Raw genomic sequence first — 18,532 nt, forward strand, 5'->3', positions numbered from 1 at the left:
GGGGCTGGCGCCGGTGGTGGGTGTGTGACGAGGAGACAAGAAGGGGCTGGAATGAATGGGGATTGCCGCCAGTTGAAGTTGGTGGTCACTATTTTATTCTTTGTATCCCAAGACCCATATGTTCTCATCCCAATTTCTTGAATAGAATGCTCATTCATAAACCCATGAAGTTTATTAGGCCTCTGTTTGGGAAGTTGAGGTTGGGACTTTTTTGGCTAAAATAGCCACAAAAAAGCAAAATAGGCTTTTTAGCTTAATAAGTCAAAACGTCACATCTAACTCATAATCATTACATTCTTTCTCTCACAAAAAGTCAAAAAAGCCAAAAAAATCCTTCCCAAACGAGGTTTTTTAGCCTCAAACTAAAATAGTCAAAAAGTCAAAAAATCAACCCACTTCCCAAACGAACCCTAGGACAAATGAAACATTCTGCCCCTTTTTTATTTTATTTTATGTTTTTGTTGCCTCTGTTTGTTGACAAGTTTTGTTATTTTTGAAAAGGTAATCAATCGCATAAGATCTTTGGCTATATGTATACATATATTAGTTTAAAAGGATCCATGTAAGATATCAGATATTATTATAGTATTGTAACTCAACTTTTCGTGCTTCTTTCGGATACGACTAGCCCTACAGTTTGGATTCCCATAGTTCTGAATCTGATTTCACGAGTGCAATGTGAAATAGATAAACACAAATGAGTTCAAATCCGACAAATCTTTTGAAAAATCGATTTTGAATCAAAATGCAAAAAATGGACTACTTTACTAGATACAGAGTCGCCACCTAAATATTTTTGGAAAATTTAAGAAATTCGGGACTCGTGCCAAAGGCCACTTATCTGTCATCACCAAAGTTGTCTCAGTTCGGGAACTTAGGTACGAAGGGGGAAGGTCATGAATTGAGCACCCCACTTGCTTGATCAAAGATCGGCCTCTACTAATCATGATATGGATTTTATTTACATTATATACTCTTGTTCCAATTATTAGGCTAACTTACTATGTGTTGCACACAAGTATAGACTAACTTGTAAAAATTGAAACACTTTGATTTCATATTTGTTTGAAAATTGGTTCGAATATGTACCACTTGGAAAAGTGATCTCATATGCACATTACTCAAGTTATCCCAATTCAAACAATTAGCCTTCATCCACAAGCATTCAAGAGTTATAGCGCTTAAGCACTTAGCCTCATGGTAATCATGCTTGACATGACAACAATCACACGCATGCGATATGCTAAAACAAATAAAAACTTACCCTAATTCTCGAGGCGAGCCAAAGAGAAACTAATTAGAAAAATGCATGATCCTAACTAATGAAAGATGCCTAATGCAACACATGCAAAAATACAATTAATAGGCTCGGTCACTAATTATGACATGTGAATCAATTTGATAGCATGCGTTTTAACCACGTATTCAACGAAGTAATAAACGACAATGCTTGTTAGAATGATGAACCGAGTCTCGATTCATGCAAGACAAATGGATGCAAACATAGGAAATGCTAAAAGAAACATGATGTGCTACATTATCCATCATAAGCAAATAAATATAAGGGAGAAAGACATAGGGTTGGAAGACATACACATCATTAGATATTGGCCCTCGCACAAGAGGGCCTGAATGAATGCCCTAGCTAATTACTATGAATTAACTAATCTATTACAACCCAAATGAAATAAATTAACTATGTTAGCTAATTATTACAACACCACAAATTAATTAACTACTTTTGCTAATTAATTAAGTACAACACAAAACTAACTAGCTATTCTAACTAAACTAACTAATTAGTTACAAGTCCGCTACTTTAAGTACAACACACCACTATTACAACATTATTTTAACGGATCTCGAGAATCGAGGGATGGTTCATGCATGGATGTGGATTTCTACCCGAAAATGCTCTCCATTTCTATCGGAATGCTTCTGATGCACAATCAGGAGATTGCACTGATTTTTCACCTCAGTTTTTGCTCTGTTCTGTAGGAAACAATACACTGCCTTGTTGGAAAAAGTAGGCGGCAGGCTAGAAGTGGTGGCTGGCCGGCCACTAATAGTGGCCTGCTGCCTAGTAAAGGTGCTCTGCTGGCTACTGATGTTGGATTTCTCCTGCTGTAGTAGAAAATAAACAGAGCACAAACAGAGCATTCTTAGGGGATGGTCCACCATGCCTCTCCTTATCATCAAACAGCTCAAAGGAGAGGTAGACTCAATTCGCAAGTCATCAATCGGTGCAATTTCATTATGTCATGACTTATGAACCAAGGGATACAATTCTGATAAATGCACAACAAAAGACTCTCAAAACCTCTTCCCTATCATGGATTGATCAAGGGAAAGGGTTGACATTGATTCTTGAACTGTTTTCATCACTAACAAGTATGAAATGACTCAAGACTCAATCGGTTCGATTAACGTCCGATTGAACCCAAATCATTTTATTATCTTGTTCCATTTTTAAGCCATTGATTACCCTTTTTTTAGATTACCTTTCATCCATTAGTCAATTAAGTCCAATAATGAGCTTTAAGTCTGCTAAAGGAGGGAAGTACCAAACCAAATGTTGTTTTAGGCATAAGAGGGAGATCATGCCGTTGGTAATGAACCTCCAAAGGGATTAAACCATGAAGCACAATATCCCCCTTCAAGCTTAAACTCCTTTTAGAGCAACTCTCAAAACAAAGAGAAAAAGCCAAGAAAGAATGGAGATTACAGAGATGCTTAGAGGTGAACATAAGTATAGAAAGCAAGAAATAAATACTATCAATTCAAATAGGTTGGTGGCTAAGGCTTAACTCACTAAGCCTATGAGGACCATTACACTACAAACAAGCAATACAAAGTATAAATGAAACTAACACATAAAAACAGTCCAAGGTTAGCTCAAAACAATGCTGGAATTAAAATAAAAACAGCTAAAACAATAAACTAAAAATATGAAGCAATTAAGCTAGGAAATAAGCGCAAGGAGGGGGGGCTACCCCCTCCATTTTTGGGACTTCAAAACATGATTTTTAGCCTTTGAAAAGCTCTGAAAATCAGTGGTAAAAAGCTCAAAAAAAGATAATGAAAATGTGGGAAACACAAGAGTAAAAGCCTAGGAAGCAAGTGTTAAAGAGGGGTGGTCCACTCCTCTACCCTTAATGGCTTTAGACCACAAGCTTCAGCCCAAAAAAACAAGGTAAAAATAGCCAAAAAACAATAGGAAAAGAGAGTAAATAAATAAGGTAAGAAGGCTAAGAATTATACATTTTGAAGAGAAGTACCCTTTTGAGTTACAAACCAACAGTTCCACACCCTCAAGAGCTAAAATACAAGCTCAAACACCTTAACAATGAACCCACAAGGTTTCGTTTATAGTGTCTAAGCAAAGGATAAGTTACAACGGAGAAAGAGGATTGTAGAGAGAGAGAGAAATATTTTCCAAACTTTTGTTCCAAAATTTTCCAACCCTAAATTATGAGAGAGGGTCAAGTATATAGAGAAAATTTGGTTTGGCTCTCGGAAATATCAGTATACATACAACTGGTATCATGCATGCACCTGTGGAGACAGCTCGCACAACTGGCAAAAAGATCTAAAATTTTACACAAGTGGCCGACAGGCCACTAATAGTGGGTGGCAGGAGTCACAAGTGGGTTTGCAGGCATAAGTGGCCAGCAAGCCACTAATAGTGGGCGGCTAGAGTCACTAGTGTGTCTGCAGGTCCCTGGATGGTTAGGCTTGAAAAACTACTGTTTTGGTCCAAAATAAGACACAAGGTTTGTACGCTCAAAACTGAGGTTTCCTACTGAGGACATCGCGCATTTGGACAAGCGTATGCATTCATCATCGGGTTAGCAATCGGTGGCGCTCAAATCATAAGTGCAATAAAAAATGGAGTGTCTACAAGTATATTTAAGTTTTTTTATTTTAATAACTTTTTAAAAATAAGAATATTGTTCTATGAAATTGAATAAAATAAATTATTAGATATATGATAGAATTATATAAATTGCATTATAAATAATAGCAATTAGAAAAGATATAATAAGTTCTATCATTTTAATATAATTATGTTCTTTTCTTTTTCAGTAAGACTAAAATGACCAAAATTATTGTAGAGGGTGTAAAGACACAAAGATAAATAAAATAAAATTTACATTTTAATATAAAAGAGGTAAAAAAAATTTATTTTATATCGATATAACTAATGAATTACTAATAAAAATTGAGTTAAGTGTTTGTTCATGACCACTTGTGCTATAGTCTAAATGCATATCAACTTCAAATAGTCACCAAACTAATTATTCAATAATTTTTGGTTTTATATAAATGTATTTTGGGTTAGTTTATTTTGTTATTCCATACTTATTTGATGTGGTAAGTTTCATCAGTAGTGTTCAATTCACTGCAATGAAAGTGGGATAGAATCATCAATTAAAATGTTAATTCTCACATATGATAAAAATGCATTAAAAATGGATTATTATTTACTATTATAAGGAAATGGCCATTCTATTTGAAGACTATTGAATAATCATTCAACTTTCATTAATTGTGAATTATGATTTTGAAACTTACATATCATCCTTTTAAATTTTTAAACGCATAAAAAATGACCAATTTCATTAATTAACCAATATGACAGTTAATAGTTTTTAATGGTATCATAAATATATTTTAATTAACAGTTCTGGTGATTTTATTTTTGTATAGGAGAGTAATTAGGAGTTTAAGTTTTTCTGTTAAGTTTAATCATTTGTTACACACCCAATGATATAAAACCCAACTCTCTCATCACATTGTTGGAAAATGTTTGAGACTCCAAAAGATCACACAATTCTATATACAATTACATGGTATGATATGCATTATTTTTTGATTTGTTATACACTCAATAATGTAGACTTCAATTCTATTACCATATCATTTTGGATGAATTTATAAGTCTTTAAACATTTCTTCACAATTTATAAGAATAATAAAAAAATATATAGTGAGTAACTTTTCTCAACAGATAAATATAAAACAAATACTAGCATAATTTCCCCATCTAAAAAAAAAAACCTACTAAGATAATTCACTAAACTAATAAAGAATTAGAAGAAAATACATATATATATACAAATGACCAATTTTATTAATAAGTAAATCATTAAGTAAATTAATAATTTTTAATGATATGAAAAATATTTTCCAGTTAACCATTTTGTTAATAAATAAAGCATTACGTCAATTAATAATTTTTAATGATATGAGAAATATTTTTCAATAAATAATTTTGATAATTTATTATTGCATAGGAAAATAGTTATTATTTCCTGATTATTGTGATGAATTAAAATTTATAACAAACAATAGTTTTAATTTCTAATATTATAGAACTAATTCATATTTTAAATAAATCTTATGGGTGTATTTATAAATTTTTTTAAAAAATAAAAGATTTATATTTCATAATTGACCAAGAATATTTGTGTAATTATGAAAAAACTTTTACTCAACATATATGCCACTATTAATAAATTATTCAAAATAAAGGACAAAATTTTAATAAATAAAAAAAACAGCCATAAACAGGATAAAGCTTCTTTTATATATATATATATATATATATATATATATATATATATATATATATATATATATATATATATATATTCAGAGAATTAGATATATATACATATATAAAATATACTTATATTTGTAAGATATATGTATATATTTTATTATCTTATATCATACATTATATTTTTTTTATAATGTAACATGAGATTAAATTAGAAATAGAGTTATAAGAAGTTAGAAAAATTATGTGATTAAATTAAATTAATTGTATAATAGAAGAGATAGAATGAGAAAATATAAAGGCAAAGGAAAAAAATAAAAGGTGTTAAGGTCTCAGTCCAACAATCACAGTTCATTTTTTACCTAAGGAATTAATCATGTATGCCCTTGTAATCAGTGATACATGATATATAGCAATTTTAATTTGACATAGGCTTGACTGGAGGTGTAATCATCTATTTTAATTTGACCCATCTACTTCAAATGGGTCTCAGTCCAACAATCACAGTTCATTTTGCTAGGTTATGTGTATCTTATAAACATAGCTCATCATTCCATCAAATTTCTTTTCAAAATAAATAAATAAATAAATGATTTATTTTTAAAATTATTTTTATCGTTCAAAATTTTATTATGAATATCCAATCAATATAATTTTAACATGTATGACTTAATAAAAATGAATGATTTAAATCAAAAGAACCTCATGATGGACGAGAAGAAATTCAATGAAATAGTTATACTGTTATTTTAGTGATATGATATAACAAATCAATCATTGCCTTCCATGTATATGTATTCAGGCCTATTGTATATATATGTCAATAAGTAGGATGAATTGAGTAGGTGGTTACAATTACATAGCGGGAATCACTTTTTTTTATTGGGTATATTATTATTAAATAATGATATCACGTGTAAATGATGACGTAATATATCATTGTTGTATTAAGGTTTTGGAATCTGAGATCCCAAATTAGGGTCCTAAAATGGGTATGTGTAATGAAAATTAAATTAATAAAATATGAGATACACAAATGGAATGGATTTAAGCCATTAATTCTTGTTTTTAGGTAAATTGGGAGTAAATAATTCTAAAATTGTAGTATTGTTGCAAAGTTTTATTCCGTCATGGACCTCAACATCACTAATTATTGTGTATAGAAAAATTTAATAGGTTAGATTCAAACACCTGTTAGCTTTCATTTTTTTATATATAGGTTGCAAATATATTGTGTGTTTGAAAAGTGGCTATTTTAGAGGCTTATTGATTTTTTAGTTATTTTAGTAGACTATTTTAATTTTTATGTTTGGGAAAATATGATGGATTTTTGTTTGAGTTGGTGTTTTGAAAAATGTGTTAAAATAATGTTTGAAATTAGTAGTTTGGGATGATCTAAATAAATGTATTTTTTGACTTTTTATGAAATATAGGTTGGGTTTAAAGTGATATGGTAGAGAAGTGATGTGATTTAAATAAGATGATGTAATTTAAATAGGATAGTGACTTTTTGACTTTTTATTTTTTTTCATGGATGCCAAGCCACAAATTTGTCTCTAACCTCACATTTTTTAAAATTAATCTAAATGGGCAAAATTGTAATTTACCAATTTATCACTATGACAGCCCACTGCTGGCCTTTTCTTTTTTTTTTTTAAGGATTATTTTAGCCTTAAAGTTAGGTTCCCAAACACAGTACTATAAATTAATTGGCTCTGATTATCTTCCGTTCATTGTTGGGGGATAAGATAGTACTATAAATTAATTGGCTCAGGTTTATCTTCGGTTCAAATGCTTCAAATCATCGAAATAAATTCAGTGATGAGTCACGAAGCCCAACAGTACCTTATGTGTCCACCGGAGAAAGGCTCATTCAAATTAATTAGAATCAATGAAATTGAGTTATACAAAACAGCATGTTGTATATAAAGAAATAAATAGTGGTAAAAGATTGAATTACCCTTGTTCCTTGTTGTAATAGCAACGTGCATGAGTGGTTGGCCATCCTTGAGCATATTTTGAGCGTCAACATTCGAAGCAACGAATTGCATCATAAGCTCAAAGAGCTCCTCATGCCCTGCTTCGGCGGCCATATACAAGGGTGACTTTTTTTCCAGATTAGGAACACATGAAGTTATTTGACTTCCAGGCCGCTTAAACAAAAACAAAGCCACCTCGTATTGATGATCCTTTATGGCCATATGCAATGGAGTATTCCCCTGTTTGTTTTGCCCCTTTATGACATCTAAAATGTCCTGCTCTGCTCCAGTTTCTCTCCCAGATAGATGACCACCAGCTATAGTGATCAAAGACTGGACTATATATACATGACCACCAGCTGCAGCAAGATGTAGAGGATGATCATCGTTGTAGTTTTTGCTCTTGACAAGGTCTGGGCATCTACTTGTGATTGGTTCCACTAGATGGTGATGGCCTAGTCTTGCGGCGATATGAAGAATCGTGTCGCCTCGCGGGGTGAGTTGGTTGAGAAGATTGAGTTGGGAGTCTTGTTGTAGTCTCAGGCCATTGATGTCCCCAGCTATAGCTACCCTGTATATTGCAGCTTCCATAGAATTAGATCTCCCAAAATCAGACGCCTTATATTCGTATGTGTCGTGTATCCCCAAATGTCTTCTCCTGCGTGCTTCCATCTGTATATCATCAGTTAAAGACGAAGCCAGACATCGAGGCTCATCTGTCGCCATTGTATCCATTTCAGTGTACGGCTTGCACCTCTTTCTCTCTCTCTCTCTCTCTCTCTCTCTCTGTGTTTGGTTGTTGTACCCTGTGTTAGTGTTTCTGTGCGGTTAATATAACTCTCCGCATAATATATATCTATATATATATAGAAAAGTTAGGATCATAAAATTTTTTTCATGAAAATGATCATGAAAGATTTATGATCCTTGAATTACTTTAATTAGTGTGTAGTGTTTTATTCTAAGTGTAATACAAGGATCACAAAACTTTCATGATTATTTTCATGAAAGATTTTTTATGATACCTAGCATTGCTGATATATATATATATATACATAGAGAGAGAAAGGAGGATTCCATCCCCGGGCTGTGTGGGTCCGTCCATTACAATAATCTGAACTGTTTATTTTGTTGAGTATTCGTTTATTTCTTTCACAAAAAAAAAAAAAAAAATTAAATCGATCTAATAATTAGAACTTGTTCAACCTATCGTATTTTTTTCAAAAAATAAATGACAATTGTGCTTTTAAAAAGTAAATCATATATTTTTTTTTATGAGAAAAATAATAAATTGAACAAGTTATAGTTAAATGCAGCTGCCAAAGGTTCTGAAATTGAACCCTTTCTTTTTTTGTTTTGAAGCAAGTCTGATCCTTTAGGTAGAGATGCATAATCTGCTTTTTTTCTTACATCCAATTGTTGTTGAGCTCGTATTTTTTCTGCTACTTCATGCTCCTTTTTGAGTGTTTCAAAAACATCAGGGTGTTTTAGGAAGTTGATAAAAAAAAACGACTTTTTGGTTTTTTAACTTATTTTGTCTTTTTGTAGATAAATTATGTGAGAGATGATGTGACCCAAAATGGACAAAAAGCTAAAAGCTGGCTTTTTATCAACTTCCCAAAAGACTCCATCATCCTTTATAGCTTTGCAGGCTTCCACTCCATAGTTAAGAAACTTCAACAAATGAGCCTTGACTTTTGAATATGAATCTGTTACTTTCTTATTGCAATAATTACTCCATAGTTAGGAAACTTCAACAAATGAGCCTTGACTTTTGGATATGAGCCTATTACTTTCTTATTGCAATAATTGCAGGACCAACATCTATTTGCACCACTACCTAATGGTATACAAAGAACCTTCACATGGTTCCACAATGGTTTATCATCAAACTCAAATCCTTGAGGTTTCGTTGGACATTGGACAACAGCTTTTCCTTTTCCCTTCTACTTTTCCTTGCCAGTCGAGGATGACATTATTTATATCTGTAGAAGCATATGTATGTACAAAAAATTAGGTGACAATATTTATGATTATTATGTGATTCTAATTCTTTGTAAAAACTTTGTTTATTGTAGCTTTTACAATTTAATTTTTGAAATAATTTTTTGTGTTAATTTTTTTGTGAAATTAGCTGAAAAATAAAAACAAAGTTCCAAAAATTTCAAACAAACAGAGCCTTTATGATTATTATATGAAAAATATATGATTGTTATGTGAAATCAAAGTTAACAATACTTCCTTGGTGTTGTTAAACTTGAGGGGAAAGAAATAAGTAAGAGAGAGAGAGAATTAAAACATGTCTTTGCTTGATTTTTCTAATGTACCTTTAAATTTTTTTGCAGGTAGTTGAGGGAGCTTTAAATCCTTCTCTGAAATGGAATTTGAAGCTTTAACTCCTCTGAAATGGGAAGTAGAGGTGTAATAGAAGAAAGGAAGAAAAATGGTTCAGAAAGGTAGATGTGTAATAAAAGAGATGAAGAAAATGGTCTGTAGAAGCATATCTATGTACAAAAAATTAGGTGACAATATTTATGATTATTATGTGATTCTAATTCTTTGTAAAAACTTTGTTTACTGTAGTTTTTACAATTTAATTTTTGAAATAATTTTTTGTGTTAATTTTTTGTGAAATTAGCTGAAAAATAAAAACGAAGTTCCAAAAATTCAAACAAACTGACCGTCATGATTATTATATGAAAAATATATGATTGTTATGTAAAATCAAAGTTAACAGTGCTTCCTTGGTGTTGCTAAACTTGAGGGGAAAGAAATAAGAGAGAGAGAGAGAGAGAGAGAGAGAGAATGAAAACATGTCTTTGCTTGATTTTTCTAATGTACCTTTAAATTTTTTGTAGGTAGTTAAGGGAGCTTTAAAATCCTTCTCTGAAATAGAATTTGAAGCTTTAACTCCTCTGAAATGGGAAGTAGAGGTGTAACAGAAGAAAGGAAGAAAAATGGTTCAGAAAGGTAGATGTGTAACAAAAAAGAGAAAGAAAAATGGTTCAGAAAGAGACCAAGGGCTAGTTTGGCATGTTTGAAAAAAGTCAAAAAGTCACTATCCTATTTAAGTCACATCATCTTATTTAAGTCACATCACCTCTCTAACATATCACTTTAAACCCAACCAAAACTCAACCCATATTTCATAAAAAGTTAAAAAGTACACTTATTTAGATCATCCAAAAAAAAAATTCCAACAACCTATTTTAAAGAAGGCAATAAGCTTCCAGAAGAAGGTGGAGGAACTGGCTGCAAACCATTGTGGAGAGAGATTTCACATTTTTTTTTTGGATAAGTACAAAAAGCTTGTTTGTATCGGAGCAGGTTAGAGCATTAAATAGAGATGACAATTTGCTTCTTATTGTTTGCCGTGTTGATTTGTCAATTACTAAATGAATATGGTAATGTTAGGGATATCAAACTTTTTATTAAATAAATTATCAAAGGTGTCACATGAGTATGAGGTCTATATTTTGTGGACCCTACACCGATGTGAGACATTTGATCATTTTTTTTGGTAGAAAATTTGGGACCTATATAATTTTTTAAATCAATATGGTAATGAATATCAAATTTTTAAAAATGCACTAAAAATGGAAAAAAAAAAGTAACAAAATTTATGATTAAAATGGAAATTATTTTTATAATTTTATAAATAAAAACAAATTTATTTATATTTTATACTTTATTTTCCTATTCAAATTTCTCAAAAATTATATTTTAATATTAAGAATTCTATTTCATAAATATATATTGTTTTGGTACTATTTTATTTTTTTAATATAATTTTTTTTAGTATAAATATTATTATACTATTATATTTTTATATTAAAATATTTTGATAGAAAGAATGGTTTAGTAAAAAAAGGTGGAATAATTAAAAAAAAAATGATAGAGAAAAGACCATACTAATCAAGAAGAGTAAGTAAATTAGGTATGATAATAGAGGGTAAAATAGTAAATCCCCCTCGAATCCCAAGAGATTGTTTTTCTAATATTATCTCTCATGGGGGACTACTAATCCCATCCATGGAGGCCAATCATAGTCCCAAGGTATTGTGAATCTCCTTTTGCATTTTGCAAACAAACACAATATTAGTGAACTCCACATCCATCCTAATCCAATCCCATCTCCTATAACCCAAAACAAACGGATCCCATAGTTAGTGAGAGAAATTAGACTTCCAACAGACCATTCTGTAGACAATGAGAGATATTAGACTTCCAACAGACTATGATATTCAAATAAATAGTTTAGGTAATTCATTTGGCATGTTTCTGGAAAGTAGGCTACACATATGATTATTATGTTATTAGTGTGATTAACAAAAAAAGAATACATATAGATTGTTTTTGGAGTTAAGTTGAGTAGGAGTGTTAATGTGTACATTGTTAGGAAGGATATTATCCAAAAGTCCTATCATCTCTCAAAACAAACAGGCCCTCGTTAACAATAACTTGTGAGAGATATTAGACTTAAGAGAAGAGAGTAAAATTGGGTACACAATGAGTTATTGTGTGATAGGTGCAATTAACATAAATGAGGACATAGATCAGTGTTAGTAACTAGTGTGAGAAATTAGACTTGTGTAGACACCCCATTTTTGACCGACCTTAAGACTCAGACATCACCGATTGAGCGCTCGGTGATGTTGCATATCGTGCTCGTTCAGAAGTCTCAGAGTCGCGGCCGTGAGCCCTGCCTCCGGATTTTCGAACCCTCTTCTGTGCCTTGTCTCGGTTTGCGAACCAGACTCGGTTTTCTCTGTTTCTTTTCCCGAGGGGAGGGAAAGGTCCCGTAGACCATCTCTCAGTGGCCGTGGGCTACATTTTGTGGCCGCAGGCCATTTTGCCCATTTCGGAGTCCGGTTTCCGATTTTTCGGGACCGTTGGCCGTGTGCCTCGGTTCGGGACCGCTTAACCATTTCCATTTGCTCTGATTTTTTGGCATACTTCTTATTTACTCCCTTTTAAGGGACACTGGGGTCTGAGAGACCCACTTCGTGGCCGAACGCCACTTTCGGTGCTTAACAGGCAATTTTCGGGACCCCGAACTGCGTGTTTCGGCCCCCGAGCATTCGTTTTGCATCGGTTTTCGTTCATTTTTGGCAGGTGCCTCTGTTTTATCACCAGGAAGGTCACTGGAGGATGGGAGGCCAGCAATTATCTCGGCAACCAGTTATATTCCATTTTCGCCCTCCGACACCCGTTTTTCGCACTTCCGAGCCAATGTTGAACACTTTGGGGCCACTTTCTTCAACCCGAAACCACATATTTGTGATGTACACACATGGGAGGACCCTAAAAGTTTATGGCCGGCCATTAATTCCATTTGAACCTTTTGAACCCCTCCTCAAAATGGCTTGTTCTCTTTCCAGTTTTAGAGTTTCCAAATTCGAACCACAGGATTGTGAAGAGGAGACCTGAGAGGCCACCTTTTTGTGGTGGCTGGCCACTAAATCAAGTTGACCCTTTTGACCCCTAGCCCGCCGGCTATGGGAGGTGGCCGGCCGGCCACCTGCAAGCCCAAAAGGTGGCCGGCCATGTTCCTTATGCTTGGTACTTTACAGCTGTATGGCTGTTTCCCCCAGAAAAGATCTCAATCCGGGGGATATTTTGTGGGGGAAAGCCTTGGTCCTTTTCCCCCACCCTTTCCTTCCATACTCCCTCTCCTTTTGATCCTTATAACCAGCCTCCAACACTTGTATTAGAGGTTGGAAAAAATCACCTTCAAGGTTGCATACAAGAATCCCACTCTATCTCTCTCATTTCCTAGAAAAACTCCTAAGTTCCACTCCATTTTCTTCATCATCTTCAAGCTCCACCACCACCACTCCATTTCCAGAAGCAGGAAGGTGTTCTCCAAGGCCTAAGGGTGCTGCAAACTCAAGCCAAGAAGCATCCAAGACTTGTCTTCAAAGGTAAGTCCTATTTCCCCTCTCTTGAGCTTAATTTTGCAACATTTCTTAGCCATACATGCTTATTGATTTGAGCTCCGACCAAAACTGAAAGTAGCCTTCTTTTGAGCTCATTTTCTTGTTTCATTAAGGGCTCAACCCTTTTTGAGCCCCCCATCTTGCACTTGCTTCAATATCTTCCTTGAATGCTATTTTCTTGCATGCTTTGGCAGCCCATTATGCTTCCATTTTTGGGCATTTTACAGAACTAAAAGTAGGCTTATTTTGAGCCCCTCTTCAACATTGAAGAAGGGATAAATACTGTTTGGGACCTCCATGCTATACTTGCCTTTATATCCCTCTTTGGTCCCCATTTTTGCATGTTTTGGTAGCCTACTATGCTTCGGTTTTTGGCCTTTTTACAGTACTAAAAATAGTTTTATTTTGGCCCATTCTCCATGTTTTATTAAGGGTCTTTGGCTGTTTGATGAATATTTTGTATACTTTGTGTTATAGCCACTTTTGAGCCTCATTTTGCATTGCATTTCTAGCATGTTTGTATACTGTTTTGGGGTTTTTACAGTTCTGTAAATAGTCATATTTTTGGTCCCTATTCAATGTTGTAGAAGGGAATTTTTCAGTTTGGGCTTTGCATATACCACTTGCCTCTTTGGCCACCTTTTGGCCCTTTTTCTTGCATAAGAGCTTAGCCATATCTATGTTTGTTTTCAGGGTTTTTACAGTTCTGTAAAGTAGCTTATTTTTTGCCCCTCTTCAATGTTGTTGAAGGGCCCTAACCTATTTGGAGTTAGCAGCTGTGAGTTGCTTCATAATCTCATGTTTAGGGCCATTTTTGCATGCCATTGTTGCCCTATCTTTGCTTGCTGTTTGGCCATGATTTGTACTGTAAAAATGCTTATTTTGAGGCTGCCTTGCTTCTGTCTTTTCATCTCATGTACCAATTATGCATGCTTTGTATAGCTGTAGTTCAGTCTATGCGCCTAATTTGCATTTCGGGAGAGATTCCATGCATCGGGTGTGTTTTCGCCTCATTTCGGGGCTGTTTTCCCCCACATTTCATTGCTGAAAATCCATTAGCATGCTTTCATATCATTTTCCATGCCATTGCATTGCGTATGCCATTGCCTCGGTTTGCGTGCCCGTGTGCACGCATTTCGAGGCACTCCATTTTCATCCACCGGCCTCTTATATGAGTGTGGCTGAGGCTCTCTCACGTTAGTATAAGTCCATGTTGCATTCTATATGCCATTTCCATGCCATTGCATTACGTATGCCATTGCCTCGGTTTGCGTGCCCGTGTGCACGCGTTTCGAGGCACTTCATTTTCATCTATCAGCCTCTTATATGAGCGTGGCTGAGGCTCTCTCATGTTAGTGTAAGCCCACATCATATTTCCATGTCATTTACATTGCGTATGTCATTTTCTCGGTTTGCGTGCCCGTGTGCATGCATTTCGAGGCATCTCATTTTTACAACATAATGCATACTAGGTTGTATCTTAGATCGCATTCTGTCATTTTCTCAGTTTGCGTGCCCGTGTGCACACATTTCGAGGCATCTCATTCCATAGCATTGTGTATGTTAGAATTGTATCTTAGTTGCATTTCATGCATATCATGCATATTGCATCGTGTTCGGAATAGGAGTTAGCCCGGGCACGGGAAACGAGGTGCATTTCGTACTCCGAGTGACGGAATGTGTCTCAATTCCCCAGTCACCGACACTCCGGATCATCCATGATGGAGTTAGGTCTTGTTGTGTTTTCATGTGCATTCATTCTATATTGAGTTGTGCAATTCGACTCATCGGCCATCATGCCTCGGTATGCGTGATTGGTGGCACGAGGATCGAGGCATGCATATATTTGTGAAAATACATTGCTATGCCCCTTTCCTGCTCTCTGTTGCAGCAAAATGAAGAATCAGCAACTTTTCGGGACTTGGCACGCGTTTCAAGAATAACTGCTAAACAGAGGCTAATTGGGGCATCCCGGTGGATTTCCGCGCAAGACAACCCGGACATGCATCATCTATCAGAAGCAAGGCAGTCCCTGGCTTGCGTGCCAGTTTTATTTATTTTCTTAGTTGATTTGTTAATTAATTAGGAATTTGTATATTATTCGGACTGTATTATTTGGACTGTAATATTCTTTTATTTGGGACTGTATTATTTATTCGGACCCTCTGCGCGAGGGCACAACTGTAATAAGTGTGCCTGAGTGTGATGTATGTCTTCCAACCCCACGTCTTTCTTCCCTTTTATTTATCTGCTTATGATGGTTAGATTAGGGCATATTTCAATTAGCATACAGTATGACAGCATGTTTGTATCATTCATCTGTATTGCATGCACCGGGCTCGGCGCATCATATTAACTGCATTGTACTTTCAATTCAAAATTGAATACATGATAGTTGTAGCATTTCATATGCCATCCTAGAATAGCCGAGCCTGCTATAGTTGTATTTTTGTATGTGTTGCATTAGGCATTTCTGTGTACTTAGGATCCATGCATGGATTTCTAATTAGCTTTTGTTTTGGCTCGGAGTACTCGGTAAGTTTTATGCTTTAGCATCCTTGCATGTGTGTGAGTGAATGCCATGATAGCATGCTTACCATGAGGCTAATTGCTTATGTGATATAACTGTCTGAATGCCTGTGGGTGAAGGTTGGGTTACTTAAATTGGAATAAATCATCAAATGTTTTAAGTCTCCTTGCGAGTAGCAAACCATATTTCAAATAAATAAACATGAAATGTTTTGTTCCAATTCGGGCGACCCAGTCTATACTTATATGCTGTGTGCATCACATAGTAACCTAGGCTAATAACCGGAATAAGAACACACAAAGTTTTCAAAAATAGATATCATGGTTAGTAGAGGCCGGTCTTTGACCGGGCGAGCGGGGGTGCTCACGAAGTGACCTTCCCCATTCGTACCCAAGTTCCCGAGCCGAGGCAACTTTGGTGATGACGGATACGTGGCCTTTGGCACCGAGTCAGGGTTTCCTAAATTTCCCATTTTAAAAACATTTAGGTGGCGACTCTGTATCTGGCAAAGCAGTCCATGTTTGGCACTTCTTTCAAAAAATCAGTTTTCTCAAAACGATTTGCCGGATTTGGACTCTTTGGTTCAGACTTAGAACCGTGACAAATTTGGAGAGTCCTGAGCTGTAGTGACCCCAAATGAACAGAACGGGAGCTCACCCTCCCGGGGCGTTCAGGGACGTCTACAACTTGTAAGTGCAATTAACATAAAGGAGAACACAAATCGGTGTTAGTAACTAGTGTGAGAAATTAGACTTGTAAGTGGAATTAACATAAAGGAGAACACAAATCGGTGTTAGTAACTAGTATGAGAAATTAGATTTGCAAGTGTAATTAACATAAAAGAGGACACAAATCGGTGTTAGTAACTATTGAGTGAGATTAACGACAAACTAACAAAATTTTGTTTAACTAATCGTTTTCTTCGTAATGGTTTTCATGGAACACAAATCTTTCTTTTTTGTTTTGTCATAGTAATTTTTTTACCAAGTAAATAACATCTTCCTATTTAGCAAATAAATATAAAATAATAATTAATCTTCATCTAACAGATAATTATATATTTTATAATTCATTCATTTTCAATACTAAATATTTTTTAATCGTTTTCTTTGTAATGGGTTGCATATTTTTGTTAAGTAAAATCGATAGAAAAATATGTAATGCCCTAAAAATAAACCCATAATTCATACAATATTGACATGCTCAGACATAAAAGAAATAAGCATAATTATATTTCATCAGAGTATCCATTACAAAATGTATTACATGCTGACAACAAAAGTAAACGCCCTATAGGCTTACAACTTTCCAAGTCAACACTTGGGTTACAAAAAGAGAGTACTAACTCAATACACAAAATAAGCCCTTAGCTTGATATACATGTAATACAAAAATGTAATCACAAAAGATGTCTCAGCCACTAAGCCTCTCAAGCTATGTCCTTGGAGGTGGCATGCTACCTGTACCTGAAAATGATGTCCCATATAGGGTGAGCCACAGCCCAGTAGAAATATACTAAACCAACCATAAACAATGACTAAAATAATAACATTCGATAGATGGTCCACACTTATATTCCAACTTATATCTTATTACGATTTCATGACAGCCATGTCCATGTTACAATTCATTTTCCCTTCCTTATTCGACTCTAAGTTTGAAAACAAAACTCAGAACTTGGCCAAACAATTTAATGAGATTATAACTCATCACTAAAATAATTTCGAAATTCATGATAGATACACGTTTTGGTGCTGTATCAATAACACATAAAATCACTTCCATACTTCACAAATGATACACATTGTAGTGTTGTACCAATAAAATAAGAAAACTTCCATACTTCACAAATAATACACATTTTGGTGATGTATCAATATATCATAGAAACACTTCTATACTTCACAAATAATACACATTTTAATGCTGTATTAATATCAAACAAAAACACTTCTATACTTCACAAATGATACACATTTTAGTGCTGTATCAATATCAAACAAAAACACTTTTATACTTCACAAGTGATACACATTTTGGTGTTGTATCAATATCAAACGAAAATTTGGTTTAGAGGTCCATCCCCCATCTTCCAATAAATCGTGAAGTACATCCCCCATCTCCTCCCACACAAAACAATGTATATAAGCAATTATCATGTACAAATTAAATCAATCAGTACAAAATTTGATGTATTATACCAACCGCTATAATCGATAGCATACTCAATTGATTAGTTCTAGTTTGCCTAATCCTTATGCATTGTCTATAACAATCAAGACTATCCTCCACCGATAGCCCAAAGCAGTTATTTCTAAACAGAAAATAAATGCACCAAATGGATAAAATATCAACATTTTGTCTAGGTGAGCGATAAATTAATCGAACTACACCCTTTAATCCCATAATTCCCCAATTCCAATATTCTCAATTCAATTTCTCATATCTCAAAATTTATTTTTTTACAAATAAATTTTACCAAACTAATTAGGGCATTATCCCATAATTCACATAACAACCC

General features: G+C 34.3%; 1 protein-coding gene and 1 long non-coding RNA gene across 3 annotated transcripts in view; both read right to left on the bottom strand.

Moving 5' to 3' along the window:
* The window catches only part of LOC114300064 (protein ACCELERATED CELL DEATH 6), a 32,914-nt gene extending 24,531 nt beyond the window's left edge, over nucleotides 1-8,383 (bottom strand). The window contains exon 1 of one of the 2 annotated variants that reach the window (XM_028244916.2): nucleotides 7,524-8,383. In XM_028244916.2, the coding sequence (XP_028100717.2) occupies nucleotides 7,524-8,277 (754 nt within the window). In that variant the 5' untranslated portion in view covers nucleotides 8,278-8,383. The remainder of the gene's footprint in view (nucleotides 1-7,523) is intronic. The other variant, XM_082878971.1, reaches the window with a different exon arrangement.
* On the bottom strand, nucleotides 1,548-5,361 carry LOC145795240 (uncharacterized). The gene is made up of 2 exons (XR_014335831.1): nucleotides 2,565-5,361; nucleotides 1,548-2,124 (listed from the first exon to the last, which is right to left on the bottom strand). It is a non-coding gene; the product is annotated as an uncharacterized LOC145795240 (long non-coding RNA).
* Nucleotides 8,384-18,532: the final 10,149 nt, after the last annotated feature.

Source organism: Camellia sinensis, chromosome 7 (assembly GCF_055761805.1).
Source record: "Camellia sinensis isolate YWXY chromosome 7, ASM5576180v1, whole genome shotgun sequence".
Taxonomy (NCBI): domain Eukaryota; kingdom Viridiplantae; phylum Streptophyta; class Magnoliopsida; order Ericales; family Theaceae; genus Camellia; species Camellia sinensis.